Source organism: Coenobita brevimanus, chromosome 85, assembly GCF_032717465.1.
Source record: "Coenobita brevimanus isolate Jiangsu-jjx chromosome 85, ASM3271746v2, whole genome shotgun sequence".
Classification (NCBI taxonomy): domain Eukaryota; kingdom Metazoa; phylum Arthropoda; class Malacostraca; order Decapoda; family Coenobitidae; genus Coenobita; species Coenobita brevimanus.
The window spans coordinates 7,786,687-7,808,574 of NC_137038.1; the positions used below are offsets into that span (position 1 = coordinate 7,786,687).

A 21,888-nucleotide genomic window follows, 5' to 3' on the forward strand; every position below is an offset into this window, starting at 1 on the left:
GAGACAGCAGTTATACCATGGCTAACACTGTACAAGTTTACTCACACATCCCTGAGGTCTGATCTTCAATGTTGCAAAAAATAATCTTTCAAATATTAATGAATTACAGTAAACTCTCAGTTATGCGGCATAATTCAATCAAGCTCTTAGCAAGTTAAAGTAAAATGCCAGATATTACATAGTACTCGCCATCATCTCACTGTTCGGCGTCAAGCCGGGTATTGCGTTACTATCCGTCTTGAACCTCAGTCCTAAAAACTTTACCATGAGTAAAAGATGAAAATTAAACATAATATACAATAAAGTAATGATACAGTACAGTAATACAGCGTCGGTGGGCTACAGTTTACGAGCTGGTTGATACACCTCAACGCCAGATACGGTATTGTATAGCACCCCTGGTTACGTCTCGTTTCGGCGCTGGATACTGTATTGCTTTAATAGAGCCAAGCCAGCAGCACTGGATATTGCTTTGGGCCAGATATTGCAATGACCGATTATTGAGAGTTTACTGTATAGCTACATTAAATAATGCATATATTTTGCCCTCAAAGTACTGCAGTATAATTGTCATAGAGTACAGTAGTTAAGATGTGAAAATGAGGGTGTTTGGATGACCAGCTTATCACTGTAAATTGCAGTTCTCTTGTGCAGTGAATCATTTCCTGCATACTTTGGGCAGGATGGTTGCTAAGGAAAAGGAGATAGCATAATGAAAATAATAATGTAGGCTTTTTTTCATGCAGTTGCATAAAAGTAATTTATTGTGCCTGTATAGAATTAACTACAGTAATAGGCATCCACTTTTAAAAGTGTTGAATCTCGTTGAATAAGCAAGCTTGCGAGTGTTGTTATTTTAGCTTAAGAAGGAGTACTGGTATACCACTCCTCTTGTCTAATGTTAATGCACACTGAAAAGATGGATCTTATTTCAAAATGTGTATGATATTAGTTTATGGGATTTAGACTCTTGCCAAATCATTGTGACTCACACGACTCATGTTTTGTGCTGAATTTGCCAAGTTTTGACTACTGAGTTTGTTGATGAATATTGAGAAAAGCATGTATAGTAACACATATTACTCTTCTGTAAGCTTTCCAGCATTGTACACAAGTCTGCTGTAGCTTTAATAACATCAGAAATAGGCCAGTTTTGGTATTCAGTGTGACATTGACTGATTTCAGCCATGTGATGGTGAAAAAGACATCTGGGTGGCATACATTACTTTTCAGTTAGCTTTTCACCAATGTGTGTTAGTCCACTGTAGCTTAGTAGTTTTTTAGATTCTTGTATCACAGTTTTGGTGCCCAGTCTGATGCTTTTTTGGCTTTTCAGCTGTTTGGCGGTGAATTATGGTGTAAACAAAATCACATACTGTACATAACTACTTTTTCGTAAGCTTTCCAGTGATGTACATCAGCTCCAGAAAATATCAATGCAGAATATGTGTTAAATATTATGAGACACACAACAAAAGATACTGGGAATTGCAGTTTTGTCCAGATGATAGATGACTGCTGTATCAGATACCACTAGTGTCCATAATGTGTAGGAAATGGCAATAAATTTTAGACAGTAAAACCTTGATATAACGGATTTCAGTAGACTGGAATTTGCTTTTATCAGAATCAGGGAGCTACCGGACTATATTCTTATACTATACTGTTTTTCGGAAAAAGTCTGATAAAGCTCAAAGTAGTCCATACTGCCTGACCATTTCAGCTGTGTTTTCCACAGTAAGGTAAACAAAGGACATGTTTATCAATGTAAGGTACAGTATTATTATATATATATTATACCATATGATTATTGTAGTGAATGTATAATACAATACAGTACTGCATTGGTGATGAAACAGTTCAAAAACTGTTGGTGCGATCCAGACTGATGTCTGGTGTGTTGGAAAAAGTCCGGGTTAGCAGGGGGAAGTCCAAATGTTACTTTTATTGGAACTTCACATTTTTCGGAATGGCTGGAGCCCCATTTAGTCCGTTATAGTGAGGTGTTACTGTACTGTATACAGGTATTAACGGGCTGTCACTGCCACATGGCCAAATCGTTGTGGATGGCGTTGGACCCACAGTGCACCAATACTTTCTGGAGCTAGTGTACATAAATCTGCTGTAGCTTTTAATGATCTCAGAAAGAATGCAGTTGTGGTGTTTAGTTCTCAGTTTGGCATTATTTTCAGCAAAATAATGGTGAATTTTGAGGAAACCCCCATTTGCAACTTTTTCAGAAGCATCCCACCAGTGTGCAGCAAGATGTTGTAGTTTGAAGTCTTTGAAATAACATAGCTAGTCATGGTGCTGTTTGATCCTCAAGTTGGCACATAATGAATCTTTTCAGCAGTATGGTGGCAACTTTTGAGAAAAGTCATATATGTAACGCCTCTTGCCTTTTCATAAGCTTTCTAGCAATGGGCATAGATCTATTGTAGGTGTAGATCTGCTGTAGCTTTGATAATCTCTTAAATAACATTTTTGGTGCTTTTTGGCTTTTACCAGCAGTATGATGGCAAATTTTGAAAAAAGTCACATAAATAAAAAAATTTTCATAAGCGTTTTGATGATGCTTGTTGATCTGCTGTAACTTCAATCCACAGAGTGTCAGCAAAGTGTTTTAGAATGCAACAGTGAAAAAAGGGCATAGTGACAATGTCACAAGATGACAGATCATTACTGTCTCAGCTGAGCTTGGCTGCCAAGGTCATGTGACCATCTAAACAACACAGGAACTCCAAGCTGGCAGTGCAGTTTGTGATCCTTCCACCCCCAGTTCACCTTTTTATACACTGACCCAAACATCAAATTTACCGACTTGGGGACGTCTCTTAAGGGTGCTGAACAAGCGGCCTACTCTCAAGGTCACATGACCTTCCTAACAGTGTGGGAATCTCAGAGTGGTTCAGAAGTGTCAGACTGTTGTGTTTTTCTTGTTTCTTGGGTCAAAATACACCTTTTATCCACTAACCCAAACATTGATTTTTGCCAGCCTGTGAATATTGTAATGATACAGGTACTGTAGCTGGCAGGTTTATAGCTAGTCTCCAATATAACGTAGTTTTGGTGCTGTAGGAGGTGTAAATGAAACAACCTGTTTAAAGAGTTTTTGCTTGCTTCATCTGCTTGACCAATAATATTTATCAGTTTTACAAAGGAGCTAGTGTTGAGGCACCCACAGCCACTGACAAGCTTACTCTTGGTGGCGCTGTGCACCTTGGGTGGAGCAGCTGCAGTGTTCACCCGGGAGCCAGACCTCTTCGTATTTCCCTGCACTATGCCTTGGGGAAGGACCCTGGTCTGACTTTGTTAGGTGCTGTCTACCATAAGGGGGTACCGGATCCCTGTGTGGTGTACATATTGTACTAAACGGTAGCCTACCTGTAGGATGGCCCCACAGAAGTGGTTGTTTGCCTGTGGTCAGTGGGTCTGTTTGGCCAGAGAGATCTGCGTTGAGTAAAAACAACAATAGAGTAGCTTTCATGAAAAGTTCTTCTGTTAATAAGCAATTGAAATGAATGAAAATAGAGTATGCAGACTAATCTGTAATGCATGACAGAAAAGAGATTTATGAGATGGGTGTTTGTGGGAAGAAGTGGTATGCTTGGGAGAATGGGTTCCTATTCAGGAGGGTCATATTAACCATGCTTGAATCATTCTGTTGTTTTGAAACATTAAATTACTATATGACAGCAACTGATTTCTCAGCCTGTAAGGGGAACAGAATCATCAGATTGCTAAATAATTCCATGGTCATAGTGAAGTAAACAATCTGTTCATCTGAAGTAGACTTTAGGATTGTCAGGAGAACATATTTACAGAACATATTACAATATTTATTGTATTTGGTGTGTATATAATATGTAGCAGGAGAGATTACTTCTTACATCTGACACCATTTGACTTTTGGATCCAACAGACTGAAGCATGATGATGAGTGAGGTGAGGGTGCGTGAGGCAGAACAGGGAGATGTGAAAGCAGTGTTTGCTCTTATGCAAGAGGCAGCACCTGCCATGCATCAAGAGCTGCACCCAAGCATCACTCCACAGGGTTTGTACAACTGCTGTCATGTACACAAGTAAACAGCTTCTACTTGCAAGGCCAAAAAGCAATTTTTTATTTATAATGAGTGAGTTGTTGGGCAAGAGAGGGAGTATGTCTGATGATGAGCAAGAAGTGGAAGGAGAATATAAGAGAGTATGGAACAGTGGGTGCAAGGATTGTATAGGTGAGGATGAAAGTAGGTATACAAGCATGGGCAATTGTATGTGTGTATGCCCCGACAGAGGATTGAGTGGCAAGAGTGAAAGATGAGTTTTGGGCGAGAGTTGAATTATGTATGGACAAGTTTGAGAGGAGCGAGAGAGTGCTGTTGATTGGAGACATGAATGGCAACGTTGGGAATGTACAAGTGGATGGAGTGGTTGGTCAGTGGGGTGTGCCAGCTGAAGTAGATGGGAATGGTAGTGCTTTGGTGGACATCTGTGCTTGTAAGGGGTTGGCAATAGCCAACACCTACTTTCGTCATAAGATGATCCACCGGTATACATGGATAGTAATGAGGAGGATGGATGGTGAACTTGTTGAATGAAAGGCAATGATAGACTACGTGTGTGTGGATGAGCGAATGAGAAGACAAGTGTTGGATGCAAGAGTGTGGAGAGGGTGGGGGAATGGAGTCTCGGACAATCACTTAATGATGGCCAAGGTAGAGCTGCAAAGAAAGTGGTTGAGGAGATGAAGGGGAAGAAAGGAGGAAGCAGCTCCTGTGAGAAGAGTGGAGAAATTGCAAGATAGTGAGAAAATGACAGAGTATAAGAGCATAGTGGAAGAAAGATTGGGAAGGTATGAGCTAGAGCAGATGGAAGGGGTGGAAGACATATGTAAGATATTCACGGAAGAGATAGGCGCAGCGTGTGAGGCAGTTTGTGGAGTGAGGAGGAGATGCAAGGGTGTGCAAGGGACAGCATGGTGGAATGATGAGGTGAAACTAGCTGTGGAACAAAAGAAGAAGGCATATAGTGAATGGTTAGGGAGTAGAGGTAGGGGAGAAGATGAGAGAGAGAAGAGAGAGGTATATGTGAGCAGGAGAAGGGAGGTTAAGAGACTGATGAAGGAGAGTAAGAAGAAAGTGGATGAAGAGTTTGGGAGGAATCTGAGTGTGAAATGGAGGGAGAATAAGAAATTGTTTTGGAAGGAGGTAAAGAAAGTAAGGCAGTGTGAAAGGGGAAGTAGTAAGGGAGTGAAAGATAGGAATAATAGATTGTTGGTGGAGAAGAAAGAGAAATTGAGTAGATGGAAGGAGCACTTTGAGGACTTGTTGAATGTAGAGAGTGAGAGCAGTGCGAGTATAAGTGGGTGGGGAATGGCTGGGAGAAGAAGAGATGAGAGGAGGGAGGAAGAAATCAGTAGGGCGGAAGTAGTGGAATTGATGAAGATCAAGTTGGAATGTGTGGTGAAATGCTTAGGTATGGGGGTGAGATTGTTGTGGAGTGGATATGGAAGTTGTGTAGATTGGCTTGGGAAGAGGGAAGGGTTCCAGAGGACTGGAAATCAGGTATAATTGTTCCTTTATACAAAGGAAAAGGGGAGAGAGAAGTATGTGGTAACCATAGGGGTATTTGCCTTCTTAGTGTGACTGGTAAATATATGGTAGAATACTCATTGATAAGGTTAGGCATATGACAGAAGAGCTAGTTGGAGAAGAACATGGGGGATTTAGAAAGGGAAAAGGGTGTGTAGATCAGGTATTTGTTCTAAGATGTTTAGTGGAGAAGTATCTAGAGAAGGGAAGGAAAGTGTATGTTGCCTTCATGGACTTGGAGAAAGCTTATGACAGAATAGATAGGCAAGGTATGTGGAAGGTATTAAGCATATATGGAGTGGAGGGGAAATTGTTGAGTGCTGTGAAGAGTATGTACGAGGGAGCTAGGGCTACGGTGCGAGTGGATGGTGGGCTGAGTGAGTTCTTTGATCGCAATGTGGGACTGAAACAGGGTTGTGTGATGTCTCCATGGCTGTTTAATATATACATGGATGGGGTTGTAAAGGAGGTGCAAGGTAGGGCAGTGGATGTGGGGGTGGCTCTAATGAATGAGGGTGAGATTTGGAAGCTCCCGGGGTTGCTGTTTGCTGATGTTACAGTATTGTTGAGTGAATGATACAGTATTGTTGAGTGAAGATGAATGGGAGTTGCAAGGTTTGGTGAGTGAATTTGGGACAGTGTGTAGGAGGAGGAATCTGGAAGTTAATGTAAACAAAAGTAGTGTTATGGTGTTTGAGAGGAATGAAGTCACAGAGTGTGCAGTGAGATTGGATGGTGAGGATATGGAGAATGTGAGTACATTCAAGTACTTGGGAAGTGTGATGAGTAAGGATGGAACTTTGGGGGATGAAGTACGTGAAAGGGTACAGCAGGGAAGGAAGGTTGTTGGTACACTGAAAGCAGTGATGAGAAATAGGGAGGTGAGTATGGAAGTTAAGAAGTCACTGCATGATAGTATTGTGATCCCTACCCTGACGTATGGAAGCGAGGCGTGGACCTTGCAAGAGGGGAACAGGTCAAGAGTGAGAGCAGTGGAAATTAGTTACTGGAGAGGAGCATGTGGAGTGAGATGGAGGGACAAGTTGACGAATGAAGTGAAGGAACGTTGTGGGGTGGATGTGGATGTGGTTGAGAAGATTAGGAGAAATACACTGAGGTGGTTTGGACATGTGAAGAGAATGGAGAATGAAAGACTGACTAAGAGGGTGTATGTAGGTGAGGTGGAGGGAGGGAGAGGGTGGGGTAGACCGAGGATGAGGTGGAGGGATGGAGTTGAGAGGTATATGAGGGAGGGGGGAGTGAGTTGTGAGGAGGGTAGTCAAATGGTGGGTGACAGAGCAACTTGGAGGCATTTTGTCTGCGGCCACCCTTTGCAGGATTAGGGCGTCGGGCTATAGATAGATAGATAGATAGAGTTGTTGAGGCACTCATGGAAAGAGGCTATTTCAGTCACTTAGGTTGCCATGTGTGCATTGGAAATGGTGCTTGGAAGAAACATCTCAGAGAGCGGAGCTGGAGGAATCATTTCAGACTCATAGAGCTAAGAGTGGGTGCATTACTGCTTGTCTCCAACAGCAGTACTTCATGAGGCATTATGACCTTCCTCCAAAATCTTTAATACCTTGTTCCCTTTTTGAAAGATAAAATTTCAAGCTTTGATGCTTCTGCATACCCCATGCATCACCAGAATTTCCATGGCAGGATTAGATGCACTGTTGCCATGTGTGGCCTCACTTGTTCTTAGATATGTCAGCCTTTGACTTCCTAGCTAAGAAGGGTAGAGAAATGATTGGGCTGCACCTATATATGTGTCCAGTGCAAGTGGCACAATAATGCTAATAATTACTAGGTGTTGGCAGGATGCACAGGAAGTCAACCTGGTCAATTGTTTACCTGTGAACTGCTGCACTTGACACCCTAAGCAGCTGAACACTGGCTAATAATATAAAAACCATGACAGGTAAGATGAAAGTAGCTAGGTAGTCAGAATCTGCAGGAAATTTTGAAGCCAGAAATCATCCAAGGAAGTGAAATGGCAGCAGAATGCTCCCACACTATTTGACCAGCTAGACTACATAATATGGTAGTTCAAAGAAATATAAAGAAATACTTAAAAAAAAAAAAAAATAATAATATATTAGAATTAACCTATAAAGAAGCAGAAGAAAGAGTACACAGTTATGCCATGCACCACCTCTGGGCATTTAAAAAAAAATAATGCATAATGACTAGTTTTTTCACCATAACTGGGCCCAGATTTTCACCCTATTGCAGCTTATGTCACACAGGTTAGTGACAGAAAAAAGACAATATTGTGGCTTTACTTCCTTTCCACAGCACTACTTTATGACTAGCAACATACAGTATTCCACAATTAATCACTTGTTACCATTCAGAATTGAAGATGAAATGAAGGCAATTTTAGGCCAATGTAAAGCAAAAGGAGTACAGTGCACTTATATTAATATGGTGGACTTTTCTATGATGGAACTGTGAAGTAAATGGAGACAAAGTAAATAATGGAGCAGCTACAAAAAATTCTTGCAGTGTATAGGACATTCATGAGCCCCATTACCTGAACTCTACTTTTCAAGAGGGGACAAGTCATCAACAACTTTGGGGGAAGGTCATTATGACTCATGAGGCATCATAATTGGAGACAAATGACAATACACTCACTTCTTAGCTCTCTGAGTCTAGGATAATGCTTCATTCACCACTCTGAAGTTTGTGTGGTGTACACAACAGAATAGTCTTCTAGGTGCCTCAAAAGGGAGAGAGTTTAGAGTGAAAAAAGAATTTCAGTACAGAGTTCTGTACTGCAGGTTAAACTGAATTTTGAACTAAAGAACTTAATTGTGGGACATGCATCTGCTGTCAATAACTTATTCTCTTGTAATAGTGTACTGTATATGTAACTCAGTCATAATAGTGGAAATGGCATCTCAAGACTGCAAGTTTTCTGTAGATGTGGTACATGACTAGATTTAAATGACTGGGCTTCAGTCCTGAGCAATTTATTGTTAGGATTCGTTTTCGTTTTTAAAGGCTCCAACATGCTTGCATGTGTCGGCCTTGGTCACCTAATGGCGGCTCTCCACGCTGCACGATCCATTGCAGCCTCCCTGTTCAGTCCCTTAACGCTAAGGTCACACTTAATGACCTCGTCCCATGTCTTTCTCGGTCTACCCCTCACAACCCCACCCCCAGTATTAACACTTCTCACCTTCCTCACCCAATTATCATCCCCCATCCTCTCCACATGTCCAAACCACCTCAATCTACCTCTCCTCATCACAACACCAACACACTCCAGTCCCATCCTACCTCTCAACTCTTCCACTGTAAACCCAGCCCCTGCAGGCCTTGGACGCAGGGACGCACTGATTGTGTTTTTTTTTTATGCTATCATTGACCTCAAACACATACGGTAGTTTTCATTCATTCATTAATCATCCAATCCTACTTTGCCCCATGAGGAGCGTAGGAGCCCGGGGCTAAGCAAGTTGGTCCTGACATTTAAGATGAGAGTGACCAGCCTCACTCATCCCTGAGTGGCATTACATGAGCCATAAACCCCAACCACCCCTTGTATATAAACCTTCACCGGCTCAATCCGATTGGAGCGCCGTAATTGTCCACTAAACCACCAGGCACCAAAATTTGGTTATATGGTTATCACCCAGCATAGTAAATGGTTACATGGTGTACAGGAAACCATTTGGCACGTCGCTTAGTGTCAAGTCACAGGCAGAAGGAAGAGGAAAGAATGAAGAAAGAAAGACAGAAAAGGGAGTGTAAAGTCACCCGTAGGCAGAAGGACGAGGAAAGAAGAGGATGGAAGGAAAGAAGGATGGAGGAGAGGAAAGGGCAGACACCCGAGAGCGGCACTACATCGAGTGAGTGGATGGTGAGCACCCCCACCTACCACAACATACAGTAGTAAGCTTACTTAAAAAAACAGCATCAGCGTTATTTTCTTTGAACATTTTTTACTCATATATTTTAATAATAACATGAACAGTCAGGTCCTGTGATATTATGTAGGCTCCTAGACTACAGTGGGGCACCAATTTTCGCGCCTAATTGGGTCCAAAAATTATGCGCGAAAGTGGAATTAGCGAAAGTTGAGGCATTGTCTTTATGGCAAAAAGGCTAATTGGTTCCCGGTTATCCTAAAGTAACATCAGATTTTCATTTTCACTTCCAATACAGTACATCAAATCACTATTGTACATTGCATTGTAAGATACAAACAATAAAAACTGTACAGTACACATTATATGAGGAGAAACATACCTTTTCATTTCATTATTATACTGCCGTTTCTTCACTCCAACACGATACTCTCTTTTAGCCTTGGCCTTTCCTCCCGACTTTGAATGTCCCGGCCACTTTTTATCACCACCACTGCCTCCCGGCCCTCTCCCCACACCACCAGGCTCTCCCCCCACACCACCAGGCCCTTTCCCCACACTACCAGGTATAGTAGAGGCCATTGAACCATGAGAATCCAACACATTGGAGCTAGCACGCTCATACACAATGGCGGGAATGGGTGGACAGAGTGTTGACATGACGTCATTCAAGATGGCTGTGGGTTGCGGGTGGGCGGTGCAGGAAATTCAAAGTTCAAAATATTGTCCCAAACCCAAAATTTGTGCGCGAAAATCGATTTTTTTCAAGCGAAAGTGGAAGTTAGGGAATATTTGGTGCATGCCGCGAAAGTGGATTCCGCGAATCCTGCTGTAGCGAAAGTTGGTGCACTACTGTATACCCAGTTTGGCAGAAATGTGTAGATTGGGTTTGAAAGGAAGTCTTAGAAGTTGAGGCTGTGTGTGTTCTGTAGTTGGTGGAGGAAGACCTTATGTAATGTGGAAGAAATGAATACACAGGACATTGGAAAGGAGAGGAGTGACAAGCAGGAAGTGAAGTATGTGAGGGCATCATATAGATCTCATGGAGAGAGCTTGAACACTACCCTTTTTAGAGCTGCATCCTAAATGGATTAAAAAAAAGAAAGAAAAAAAAAAAGAATTGGGGTGGACAGGATTGGCATGATGTAAATAAAGTTATTTAATACAATGATTTAAAACATGTTTTAGGTCAGAAATACTGAATGTGTCATAAATGCCATTAATGCCAAAAATGCATAATTTACCATGGTTTTAATTATTTGTTCTTATATATGACAAAAAAGGAAGTGGGGTATGGCTCATTCATTTGGATATACTTTGTTTGTATCTCTTTTTTTTTTTTTTTTTTTTTTTTTTTTTTCTGACTGTTGACCCAACTTCATCCCATCTTAGAGTTGGAAAATGAGGTCTGGATAATGATGATGATGATTGTATACTTATATCTGATAATAATCAGTGACCATGAAGAGTTAATTATTTATAATTCGTTATGTATATGAATACCAAAATCATGAAAAGCTGTGGTTGACACCAGGACTAGAAGATGAGATATAAATTAAATAACTAAGAAATGAATAAAGAAGTTTGAAAAAAATGCAGCACTGTAGATACAGTATAAGGTTTAATTCTTGCGTTTTAAAATCTTCTACCATCCACTCACTAGATGTAATGCAGCTCTCGGGTGACTGCCCTTTCCTCTCATCCTCCCTTCTTTCCTTTGTTCCTCGTCTTTCTTTCTTTCGTTACTTCCTTCCTCTTCTTTCTTTCCTCTTCCTTCTGTGTACAAATGACTCTGCACTTTGTGACAAGCCAAATGATTTCCTGTACACCAGGAATCCAATTAAGGCGCTCTAGCCGGATTGAGTCTGTGTAGGTTTATATCCAAGGGGTAATTGGGGTTTATTGCTCACTTAATGCCACTCAGGGATGAGTGAGGCTGGTCACTTTCATCTTAAATGTCAGGAGTAACTTGCCTAGCCCCAGGCTCCTACACTCCTCATGGGGCAACACAGGATTAGATAATTTATGTATGTAAAAATCTTCCAGAATATCAAGTTAATTTTACAGTTTAATTTTATTTTAGTTTAAAAAATAAATGGAAAATTATACTAAATTAGACAAATTTGGCAGTACAGTATTACATACAGAAGACTGTTGTCATACGATGATCTGGTATGTAGTGAATCACCTGTATAATGATGAAAAAGTTAGGGCCTTTTTCAATATACGAAAGAATTTTTGCTTTTACGATGATTATGATCCCGTACAAAGCCTCACTGGTTGATATACTATCACTATTTTCGCTTCTACAGCCACCTGCACGCACATATAGTCATTTGTTTGTTCAGAGGTGTCCATTGCACTCATCATCTTTGGGTGTTTTAGTGTTAGTGATGAGACAAAAGCATGGTGTTGGAGTTAAAGCAGCAAATGAAGCGCCGTAAAATGAAATAACAACCACTTTAGGTGAGCTGGAAACTTGCCATGAATACTTCCCCATCCTAAAGCAGAGTCAGTACATTTTAGTATTATTTGTCTTAATCTGACATTTTATACTCTTCAGTGTTCTGGGATATAGCTTTAAACAGAAATTTTCATGTTGTTTCAAGTATACAGTATTTAATTTTTATTTTTATACATTTATTACTTCATGAGTTGACATTTTTGATAAATCAGTCCTGTTATCAGTCATGTGATTATATATGTATATACACGATAAGACCTCACTATAACTGACTAATTTGGGCCTAAACCATTCCGAAAAATGCAAAATTCCGATAAAAGCAACATCCGGACTTCCTCTTGCTAACATGTTAGTCTGGATCGCATGAACGGTTTTTAAACTGTTTTGACTACCTTTACGGTACCGTACTGTGTTATAACTTCACTACATTAATCAAATGGTATAATATATACAGTATAATAATACTGTACTGTACACTGATAAACATGCCTTTTATTTACCTTATTGTGGTGAACATAGCTGAAGTGGTCAGGCAGTCAGGACTGCTTCTGGCTTTATTGGACTTTTTCCAATACTGTATATAGGAATTTAATCCTGTTGCTCCTCGAGTCCGATAAAAGCAAATTTCGGTCTATTGAAGTCTGTTATATCGAGGTTTTACTGTGTATATATATATATATATATATATATATATATATATATATATATATATATTGCCAGAAGCCATAATCCCATAAGGGGTGGCCATTTGACTTTGAGTTATTTGTTTTATGGGGAGGGGCACTAACCCTCCACCAACCCACTTGTTGACACTTAAGTTCCTAGGGAGCACGTATGGTTTGGTTATATGGTTACCACCCAGCGTTGTAAATGGTTTCTTGGCTTACAGAAAACCGTTTGGCTTGTCACTCAATGTAAAGCCACCTGTAAAAGAAAGAAAAGCAATAAGACATGAGAGGAAAGATGGGAGAAATTCATTTAGATATTAAGGTGTTCTTGTTGCTTTATATGACTTTGGCTTAATGTGTTAATATGAATAGTCAACAACAGTGAGTATTTTCGCATACTATTTGATGTTTTGTGCCAAACCTCTAAGCAGCAGTTGCTTCACTGATGAAGGATTTGATGCATGGTGTAAGCTGATACACTCTTTACTAACTACGTTATTTCCCAATGTTATGTCAGTAGCGCCTCTGTAACTGAAGTACTGAACAGTAAAGCTTACAGTGTTCTTTTCCCTCACAGCCCTCAAAGAATTTGGGTGGGGAGATAAGCAGTTGTTCCGAGCCTTCCTGGCAGAGGAAATTAATGAGAGTGGAGAAGTGAAGGGTGTGGTAGGCTTTGCTCTGAGTCACCATCTGTATTCTACTTGGGAGGGCTTCAGCTCCTGTCTCCGCCACCTGTATGTTGCACCAACACACAGACGACATGGCATTGGCACAAGACTGTGGCGTGCTGCTGTCAGGGTTTGTATGGCTGACATGCTAAATTTTTGAGAGAAAGAACAGAGGGTTATTGTTTGTGGATGGGAACAGTAATGATATGGTTCTCTGAAAAGGGGCATATGTACAAGGTTAATTTGTGGGTGTATGTAGTACATTCTAATAAATAAGAAGTTGGAGTGGAGGAATGTTTGGCAGTTTGATGGAGGGCTGATATTGCTGTTGCTTGGAATATGAATACCAAAGTCATGAAGGAATGAGTTGATTAAGTAACTGGTTCATGAGGAGTGTGACATTAAAAGAGAACGTAATATAACAGATTTTCTCTTCAGTCAAAAAGCATCCACAAAAGAAAAATACAGCCATTTCCCAAGTTGTGCTGGTAATATGTTTAGTAGGGTGCCATGTGACTTGGATCTGTGCAAGTCAGACTGTGGAAATGTAGCATATAAGAGCTAATGTGTTAATGTCATCTCCAGACTAATCTCCACTTACTTTTTGTATGGCCTAAGTAGCTTAATGATGTACTTTTTGAAGACAGTCTTACTGTTCAGAGGTACAACAGGTGGAAGACATTGATATTTAAGAGGTTTAAAAAGCAATTACAGTTATTCCCCATTACCCACTGCAGGATTACCCAGAATTTATAATTATCTGGGAAAGCAAAAAAATCTGACTGAATTAAAGCAATATTAATTTTTTATTGCATTAAACAACATCGTGCATGAAAATGAATTTTTCAAATTGCTTGCTGCTCTCTCAACACTCCTGTGCCACTGACAATGTCCACCAAAGCAGAGACTGCCATATGCTCCATGTCATTCACAAAGAGTGAACTGTCCACTGTTGACGCGTGTTCGGTTTGTCAAGAAGTTTATGGCTTTTGCTGTCATACCAGAGCTTTTGCAGGAGCGTATGTTGCTTGCCTTTGTGCTGTTTGCATGCCTGCAGCTCATTCTGTGGAAAATAAAATATTAAAAATGCAACCAGATGGCACCAGGCTGTCTCCTTTTTTTTTTTATATATGACTTCTATAACTAGTCACCTGCTTTTGGTTAAACTCATGTCCATCTACACATTTCACCCCCACTTTAATAAATAACAAAACACTGTGTTGTTAGTTCTTAAAGCTCCTTCTGTGGAGAACAGTAAAATGTTTACATAAATATGCACACATTTGGTACCAGCCTGCCCCCGTTGTGTTTTGTAACATATGTTGCTATTCCCCTGCTTTTGGCTCTGCTCGTTTCCATGTGCACATCTCAGTCTCGCCTTTGATAATAACAATATTCTTAATGTCGGTAACTGAAAACATTCAACGTAGATGAGACAGGCCTATGGTGGACTATGTACAGTATAAAGAAAATGCATTTTTAATCAATAAAATACCTATTACAGTTAGCTCCTTTCAGTGAAGAAACATACCTGGAGCTATAGGTGAGGGTGAAAGGGAACCTAGAAACAGCACTCCCACAGCTCAGGCCACAGGTGAAAATGAATCATCTAGACAGAATGCAGCCATCAGTGTGGAATAAAAGACAAAACATATCAGTCTTCCCTACTGCAATGATACTGAGATTAATAGAATAACAAGATCATATATTTAAAAGATACTTACACAGTAAACTATGTAAATGCACCAAAGGTGATTCAGTATAATGTACATTACTGGAAAAGCAGATGTTTTGATCTCATGCACCCATATATGTATGAGCAGCCTGATGTTATCATACTTAATGGTCATGTCCTCTCTAATGACCACCTCTTTAAAAATCCCCCAAATCCTTGGTTATGCTTGCCACCAACAAAATGCAGAGGTCTGTTCAGCATAAGATACATGGCAATTTCAGTTACTCATATGCACTCTCAGTCAAGGTCATGATGTCACTGGGACCCATTAACCTCATTGCAGTACCTTATACATACCTCCAAGGGAAGGAAGACTGATGATGCTAGACCGTTATATGATATTAAGATTGCTTGAACCAGCATATGTTATTGGTGACCCTGATGCTAGGCTCACAAGTCTAGGACACTCAGCAGCTAACAGTACCAGGAAAAACCACGAAACTAATGCAGCACAGTGATGTGCAACATATTCAGCTCTTAATCTCATGTTTTATTAGACACATGGCATTTACAAAAGAAAACCACCACAGCATTCATATAGCCCAGGGTCTGCTCACTAGTAGTGACCATTTGCCAATTATCCTTATGATATCCACTGTGCCAGTTGTTCCCTGACCAAAATATCTTGATACTGATAAAATAGACTGGGATATAGATAAGCAAATGATAAATACTAACTTACCAGACCTCATCCTAGAAGGCAAAGAAGCAGAGGAAGTAGATACAGCTTTAGATGCTTAGTATAAGACAATAAAACAAGGCTTATACTCAAGCCTTGAATTTGGCTCTCTATTGTATTTTGTTTTTCTCTTGGAGGGAACTGTTATTGCAGGCTGACGGCCTTTGGTTCCTTCTTCCTTGCATTAATAAAAAAAAAAAAAAAAAAGCCGTTCCCCTCTCCACCCATGAAGCGCCATCATACCCTCTACCTGACCCCGTTATAACAGGTGGTAAACATACTGTAGGTTCTCTAGCATACTAACACACACCCATACACATGGATGGACATCAATAATACTGTGCATATAAGCTTTGTGTGTGTGTGTGTGTCCACATTTGACCCCCTCAGATTTCAACATGCCCTGCATCAAAAGATGTGGAATGATGAGCTGATAACAATGGTGTAAATTATAATTGCATGCAGTCAGTCGTGTGCAAGCCATGCACACTTTTGTGCCCGATTTTTCACCAGACATTGGGAGCCTTGTACAGATCATACTGCTGGGTAGATTGAACTGAAGATTTGCATGGGCATGCCCAGTATGTCAGAGCAGTTCCATGTCAAGTTTGGTGTTGGTGTGTGTCTCGGGAGCAAGTGCTTAGTGGCCCAGTAGGACTGGTAAGCACTTGTTTGAATTCTACAAGGAGGGCCACCTATTACAAAAAACACCCCTTGAGAAAAGCAAAATGGAACATGACAAATGCAGGCTGAACACTGTCAAGAAAATGGCAGACAAATACAAAGATCTATAGTCCTTCCATCTGGCAGGGCACTGAATGTTTCCAAAGCACTTCCAGAAAGAAAATAAAATACTAAATAAAGAGTCCTTCTGGCAGGGCTTTGACCCCTACCCGCAGGGCTTCGGTCAGGACCGACGCAAAATAGAGTGAGAGAGCCTGCTGGGTGTCTGTAGGAATTGCTAACGTATGCTCACCACACTTTGAAGTGGTCTCCGTTTGATCTCGTCATCAGAGGGTAGGGAGAGACTCCCGGCACCTCATGCAAGCATACCTCAGTCTTCTCTGTGACTTCGCCAGGTGCTGAGCAATGTTTTCTGAGACTTCTCATCTGATTCTATTACCCCCTTACTCGGACTCCTTGCCTCATCCATCCCTGCCAAGCTTCTTTCCAAGAATACTACAAAAGGGCTCACTGGTAGTGCTATGAGGTGTGCCTTGGATGCCAGTGTCTAGTTTATTTAGTAGTGGAGGAGTTATAACGTTGAGAGCAAAGCCAAAGTCAGGGCCACGTACGCGGACACGCACAAAGACATGCTGCTTCAAGTGGCAAAAGTTAATCATATTCTTCACATCCTCACTCATCGATGCGACCGCCTGCTGACCTGGGGATGCTTTCATTCACAAGAAGAAGAGTTGTTTAGTAATACGGTCTTTAATTTGTTTCCCTAACTGCAATACTTTCGTAGGTATGAAGCTTTGGAAAAGGTGATTGTGGGAAATATTGCTGTACTGAGAGGGCAGCTGCGTGTAAAATATGCCAGCGCGTAGAGGTTAAATGTTTACAAGGCACCTCCAGAAGGAAAAGAAAACACTAAATAAAAGATGAGCAGCAAATAGAAATTGACTGTAACATAGCTTGTGAGTTTTCAAACACTTGGAGGAAAGTGTTTCACGTTACACCAAAGGACAGTGTAAATTACAGTTACACTTAAGAAAGAGAAATTAAGGTCTGGGTATCAACTTATAAACATAGGACCATTCCACATCACACTGTAGACTGGAACAAGCTCTCCCATGAAAACCCCTGTTCATGCAAATAAGTGCAATTGCACTGTGCACAGCTCTAACAAAAACAAGAAATATCTGTAGTTCCTGGGAAAAGCCAGATACTTTAAATAAAACACAAGTTAGCTTGCTTTCACCAAAAGATCTTAAATGCCTACTAAACATACACAATGCAGTAATAAACATTGGCTACTTCCCTACAAAATTTAAAGAGGCATCTATAACAATGTTCCCTAAATCAGGCAAACCAAGTATTTCACACACAAAAATTTTATTTCTCTACCTAATATCGTACACAGTATTAGGAGTCCTCCACATGCACTGTTATTTTGTGATAGTGGTGTTGTTTCAATGTGCAGGTAAACACTGGGTGGCCATCGTGGCTTAAACATATGACTGTCAGCCTGTATAGGTGGCATTATTCCACATGGGATCATCGTTCTTGGCCATAAAAAAAAGAAAAAAATTGTATGAGCAATTTTCGCTCATTAACCTAGACTAGTGTAAGTTTTCATCGTTCTATCAGTTGATCGCATACTCAGCCTTCACATACAGGGACATGACTGTATTATCAGCACCAAGAGTCCAGTGTTATTTGAAAATCTGAGAAATACTGGTAGAGTTTTGTAAAGATAGCAACTCAGCAGAGGAAAAGACAAAAGTAGTCACTTTTATGAGGATCCTCTTGCATGAACTGTAGAGTACAGTAGATGGTAATTTTTTACTGAAAATGAAGAAGAAAAAGATCATAAGAAGATAGATACCTGTAATATGTGGAAGAGAGGCAGGAGAGACAGCAGTAGTGAGGGAGGGAGGGAGGAGAAATGAAAATAACCCTTATGTCTGTTGCTCAAGGGAGGTGGCAGTGAGTGAGTGAGGGGGGTAGGAGAAGAAGGAAAGATAATCATTCCACCAGGCACAGAAGCACCACTTCCCAAAGGGAGGTGGCAGTGAGGTAGGGAGCAAGGGAGGAGAAGCAAAAATAATCTAGTCTTCCTTCACAGAAGAACGTTTCACCTGCGTGTGCCTGTGTAAATATTTTACATCCCCAGCCTGTCTTATAAGGAAATGGATGGAGAAAGGGAGAGAAAAGGGGAGGGAAGGAGGGAGAATGGATGAGTGGAAGGGAGGAAGTGGAGAAGAGGATTGTGCAGGGAAAGTGTAAAGTGGGAGGGATGGGAAAGGGAGAGCAGGATGGGAAGGATGGGGGGTGCAGTGAGCCATAGAGGGAAGGGAAAGGGAGAGAGGGAAGGGTAAGGTGAGAGATTCAAACCAGTTTAACACCCAATTATTGTAAAAGATTTAAAGATAATTGGTAAGGTCCTAATAATCACAGTTTCTGAATAATGGCATTACAAATATGAGTGACTACTGAAGGTGTGTTTTAAGTGTAACTACATTTTTTTTATTGTTTAGAATTGTCTTGCATACAATTCTAGATTTAAATTCGTGCTGGTCAGAAACCAGAGACTCTTTCCCACGGGTTATGTATTTCATTATATGAAGATTCACAGACTGAGAAGATTTCCAGAAACATAATTACACCTGTACTTGTAACAGCAGGATCTCTGTACTGTATATATATATATATATATATATATATATATACAGTATATATACAGTATATATATATATATATATATATATATATATATATATATATATCTGTTTGTCTATCTATCTTTCCATCCATCCATCTCTCTCTCTCTCCCTCTCTTTCTCTCTATGTATGAATGTATATATATAATGAGCCCCACCTCTCCACACAGGCATCACTTGATGAAGGATGCATCCGATGTGAATGTTTTGTCCCTGAGAGTAATGCTGAGGGTCTCCAGTATTGTCTTAAGGTTGGGAAAATGCAAGACCTAACTGCTTCAGGGGAGATCTGGCATTTGTTCGCCATAGATGGGGAGACTTTTTCCACTTACCCACATTGGTAAGATGAAATGTGTTCTGTTATGGATACTTTTAGAAAATCAACAAGTACAGTTAATGCAGACTGACAGTTGTAGAAATTAATTGCTTACTGTTTAAGTTTCCATTCATTTAAGAAAGAAGCAGCAGGTGGCATGTCTTGTGCATCTGGCAGCGATGTATAAATTCTAACACTTGGTAGAGGGAGGGAGGAATTTCCTTAAGGAACTTAAGCTTAGAACAGTTCACAATTTGACTGTTTTAAGACTGGTGGAGAGGGTAAGTTCTGCACTCCCTGTCAGCCACTCTGTCAGCCAGTGAAAAAGAGAGAAAGTAGGAGGGAGGGGACCAGAAACATGTTGAAGTGACAGATTGAAATTAGTTCCAGTCCTACAGCTTGGCAGCAGAAGGAACAAAGTCCCATTCTTCTTGGTTATATGTCCCTTCACATTGCCCAAGATATTGTGCACCCTGACCTTGGTTACAAGAGTTATCCAGTGCAGATCCTCCACCACTCCACAGAACAGTGCGCCACTTGTCAAGAGACCAATCTTTGTATTTCTTCACAAAATTAATCTCTCTTTCTCTGAAAGCCATTCATCAGGAGCTTGTTTGCATCATCATCATCATCATCATCATCATCTAATCCAGTGTTGCCTAGTGAGAAGCGTAGGAGCCCAGGGCTAGGCAAGTTGGTCCAGTCATTTAAGATGAGAGTGACCAGCCTCACTTTTGCCTGAGTGGCATTACGTGAACAATAAACCCCAACCACCCCTTGGATATAAACCTGCACAGGCTCAGTTCAACTGGAGTGCCTTAATTACCCACTAAACCACCAGGGGCCATAATTTGGTTATATGATTACCACCCAGCATAGTGAATGGTTTCCTGTACATTTGTCATTGATTGACAAGCCAAATGGTTTACTGTACACCAGGAAACCATATGCTGGGTGGTAACCATATAACCAGATTATGGTGCCTGGTGGTTTAGTGGGTAATTAAGGTGCTCCAGTCGAATTGTGCCAGTGCAGGTTTATGTCAGAGAAGTGGTTGAGGTTTATTGCTCACAAAATGCCACTCAGTGATGAGTGAGGCTGGTCACTCTCATCTCAAATTTCAGAACCAACTTGCCCTGACCCGGGCTTCTACACTTCTCATGGGGCAACACTGGATTTGATGATGATGATGAAAAAAGGCTCCTGATAAATGGCCTTCAGAGGAAGAGGAAGATTAAGTTTGTGAGGATATACAAAGATTGGTCTCTGGACACGTGGCACATTGTTCTGTGGAGTGGTGTGGGATTTTCAAACTATAGTGAGCTAAAGTATACACAGAAGACCAGAAAACACTCCCCCAGTATAGTGGTATGGTGTCATTTTCCTATAATTTATGTGGAAGTATAATTATTTTTTCAAAGAGCACAACTGCGAATAAGATTTATTATGAAGTTCTGAGTGACCACCAGGATTACTGTTTTAATAAGAAACTGGCAAAGATCTTCCAGCATTATCGGGCCTCATACCGTACAGCTTGTGAAGTATGTTGGTGGTTTATTGATTGTAGAACTGTAAGAATTGAGGATTGACCAGTTAATTCTCTGGATGAGCATATGACCAATGTAGTGTTACATGGGTTGAGTGGAGATATATTTCAGGATTCTGCCGGCCTCTGGACCTAAGTGCTGTATAGAAATCACTTTCCCACCTCTGTAAAGATGCATTTATGAGACAGAATTACACATGTAGGGATTTATAAATAATGTGTATAAAAAGAAAAATTAAATAGTACAATAAAGGAAAGATTAATAATAATAGATGTGTGAGAGTGGGCAATCAAGGGAGAGCAGGCAGGGTAGGCTGGGCAGATAAAATGAGGTGGCATGTGAGCAGAACCCAGCAATGTAGTGACTGCATTTGAAAGTGATAAATGACTGTACCCTTGTGCATGGGGCTTTTACAGTGTGTTGTAGAGTGTTTTGTGGAATTGAGACATGGTTTGGGATCATATACAGTACTGTATTATAAACTCGAAATCCTACAGGCGAATGAACACACTGTCCAGCAGTAGATTGTACAACAGAGGGTTTTTAAATTTAGAACAATGTGAAGAATAGTTTAGGATCAGTAACTTCTTTTTCATTACTGTGTAACAGAGGAACTAAATACAGTATTTCTTCCCAGCGTGAAGCAAGGTCGTAGTTCAGTGCGGATTCGACCTGCCACTGGAGAGGACTTCACTGGAGTGGAACAACTTATACAGTACTTGGCAGATTATGAAGAGATGCCTGATGGTCCAAAATTGGATGCCAAAAGTAAGTCATGTAATAAAGCAGTACAGGTATATTACTGTACTTGTCATTTTCATAACTTCAGTCATCTGTTCCATTACTGTATTTTTCTGGTTTTTGTCTTTTCTTGGAACCACCTGTAGAATGTGAGTTGTGACTTACAATTGCTACCTTGGCAGATTTGAGGCAGTTGGTGGCAAATGGAATATTTTTCT

At 40.6% G+C, this 21,888-nt stretch overlaps 1 protein-coding gene across 1 annotated transcript in view; it reads left to right on the plus strand.

Annotated features, from left to right (window-relative positions):
• LOC145410359 (uncharacterized) overlaps positions 1 to 21,888 on the plus strand; it is a 34,744-nt gene that overhangs the window by 79 nt on the left and 12,777 nt on the right. Inside the window, exons 2-5 of the mRNA XM_080280505.1 lie at positions 3,923 to 4,054; positions 13,176 to 13,396; positions 19,237 to 19,406; positions 21,567 to 21,697. Coding sequence (XP_080136631.1) covers positions 3,931 to 4,054; positions 13,176 to 13,396; positions 19,237 to 19,406; positions 21,567 to 21,697 — 646 coding nt within the window. The 5' untranslated portion in view covers positions 3,923 to 3,930. The remainder of the gene's footprint in view (positions 1 to 3,922; positions 4,055 to 13,175; positions 13,397 to 19,236; positions 19,407 to 21,566; positions 21,698 to 21,888) is intronic.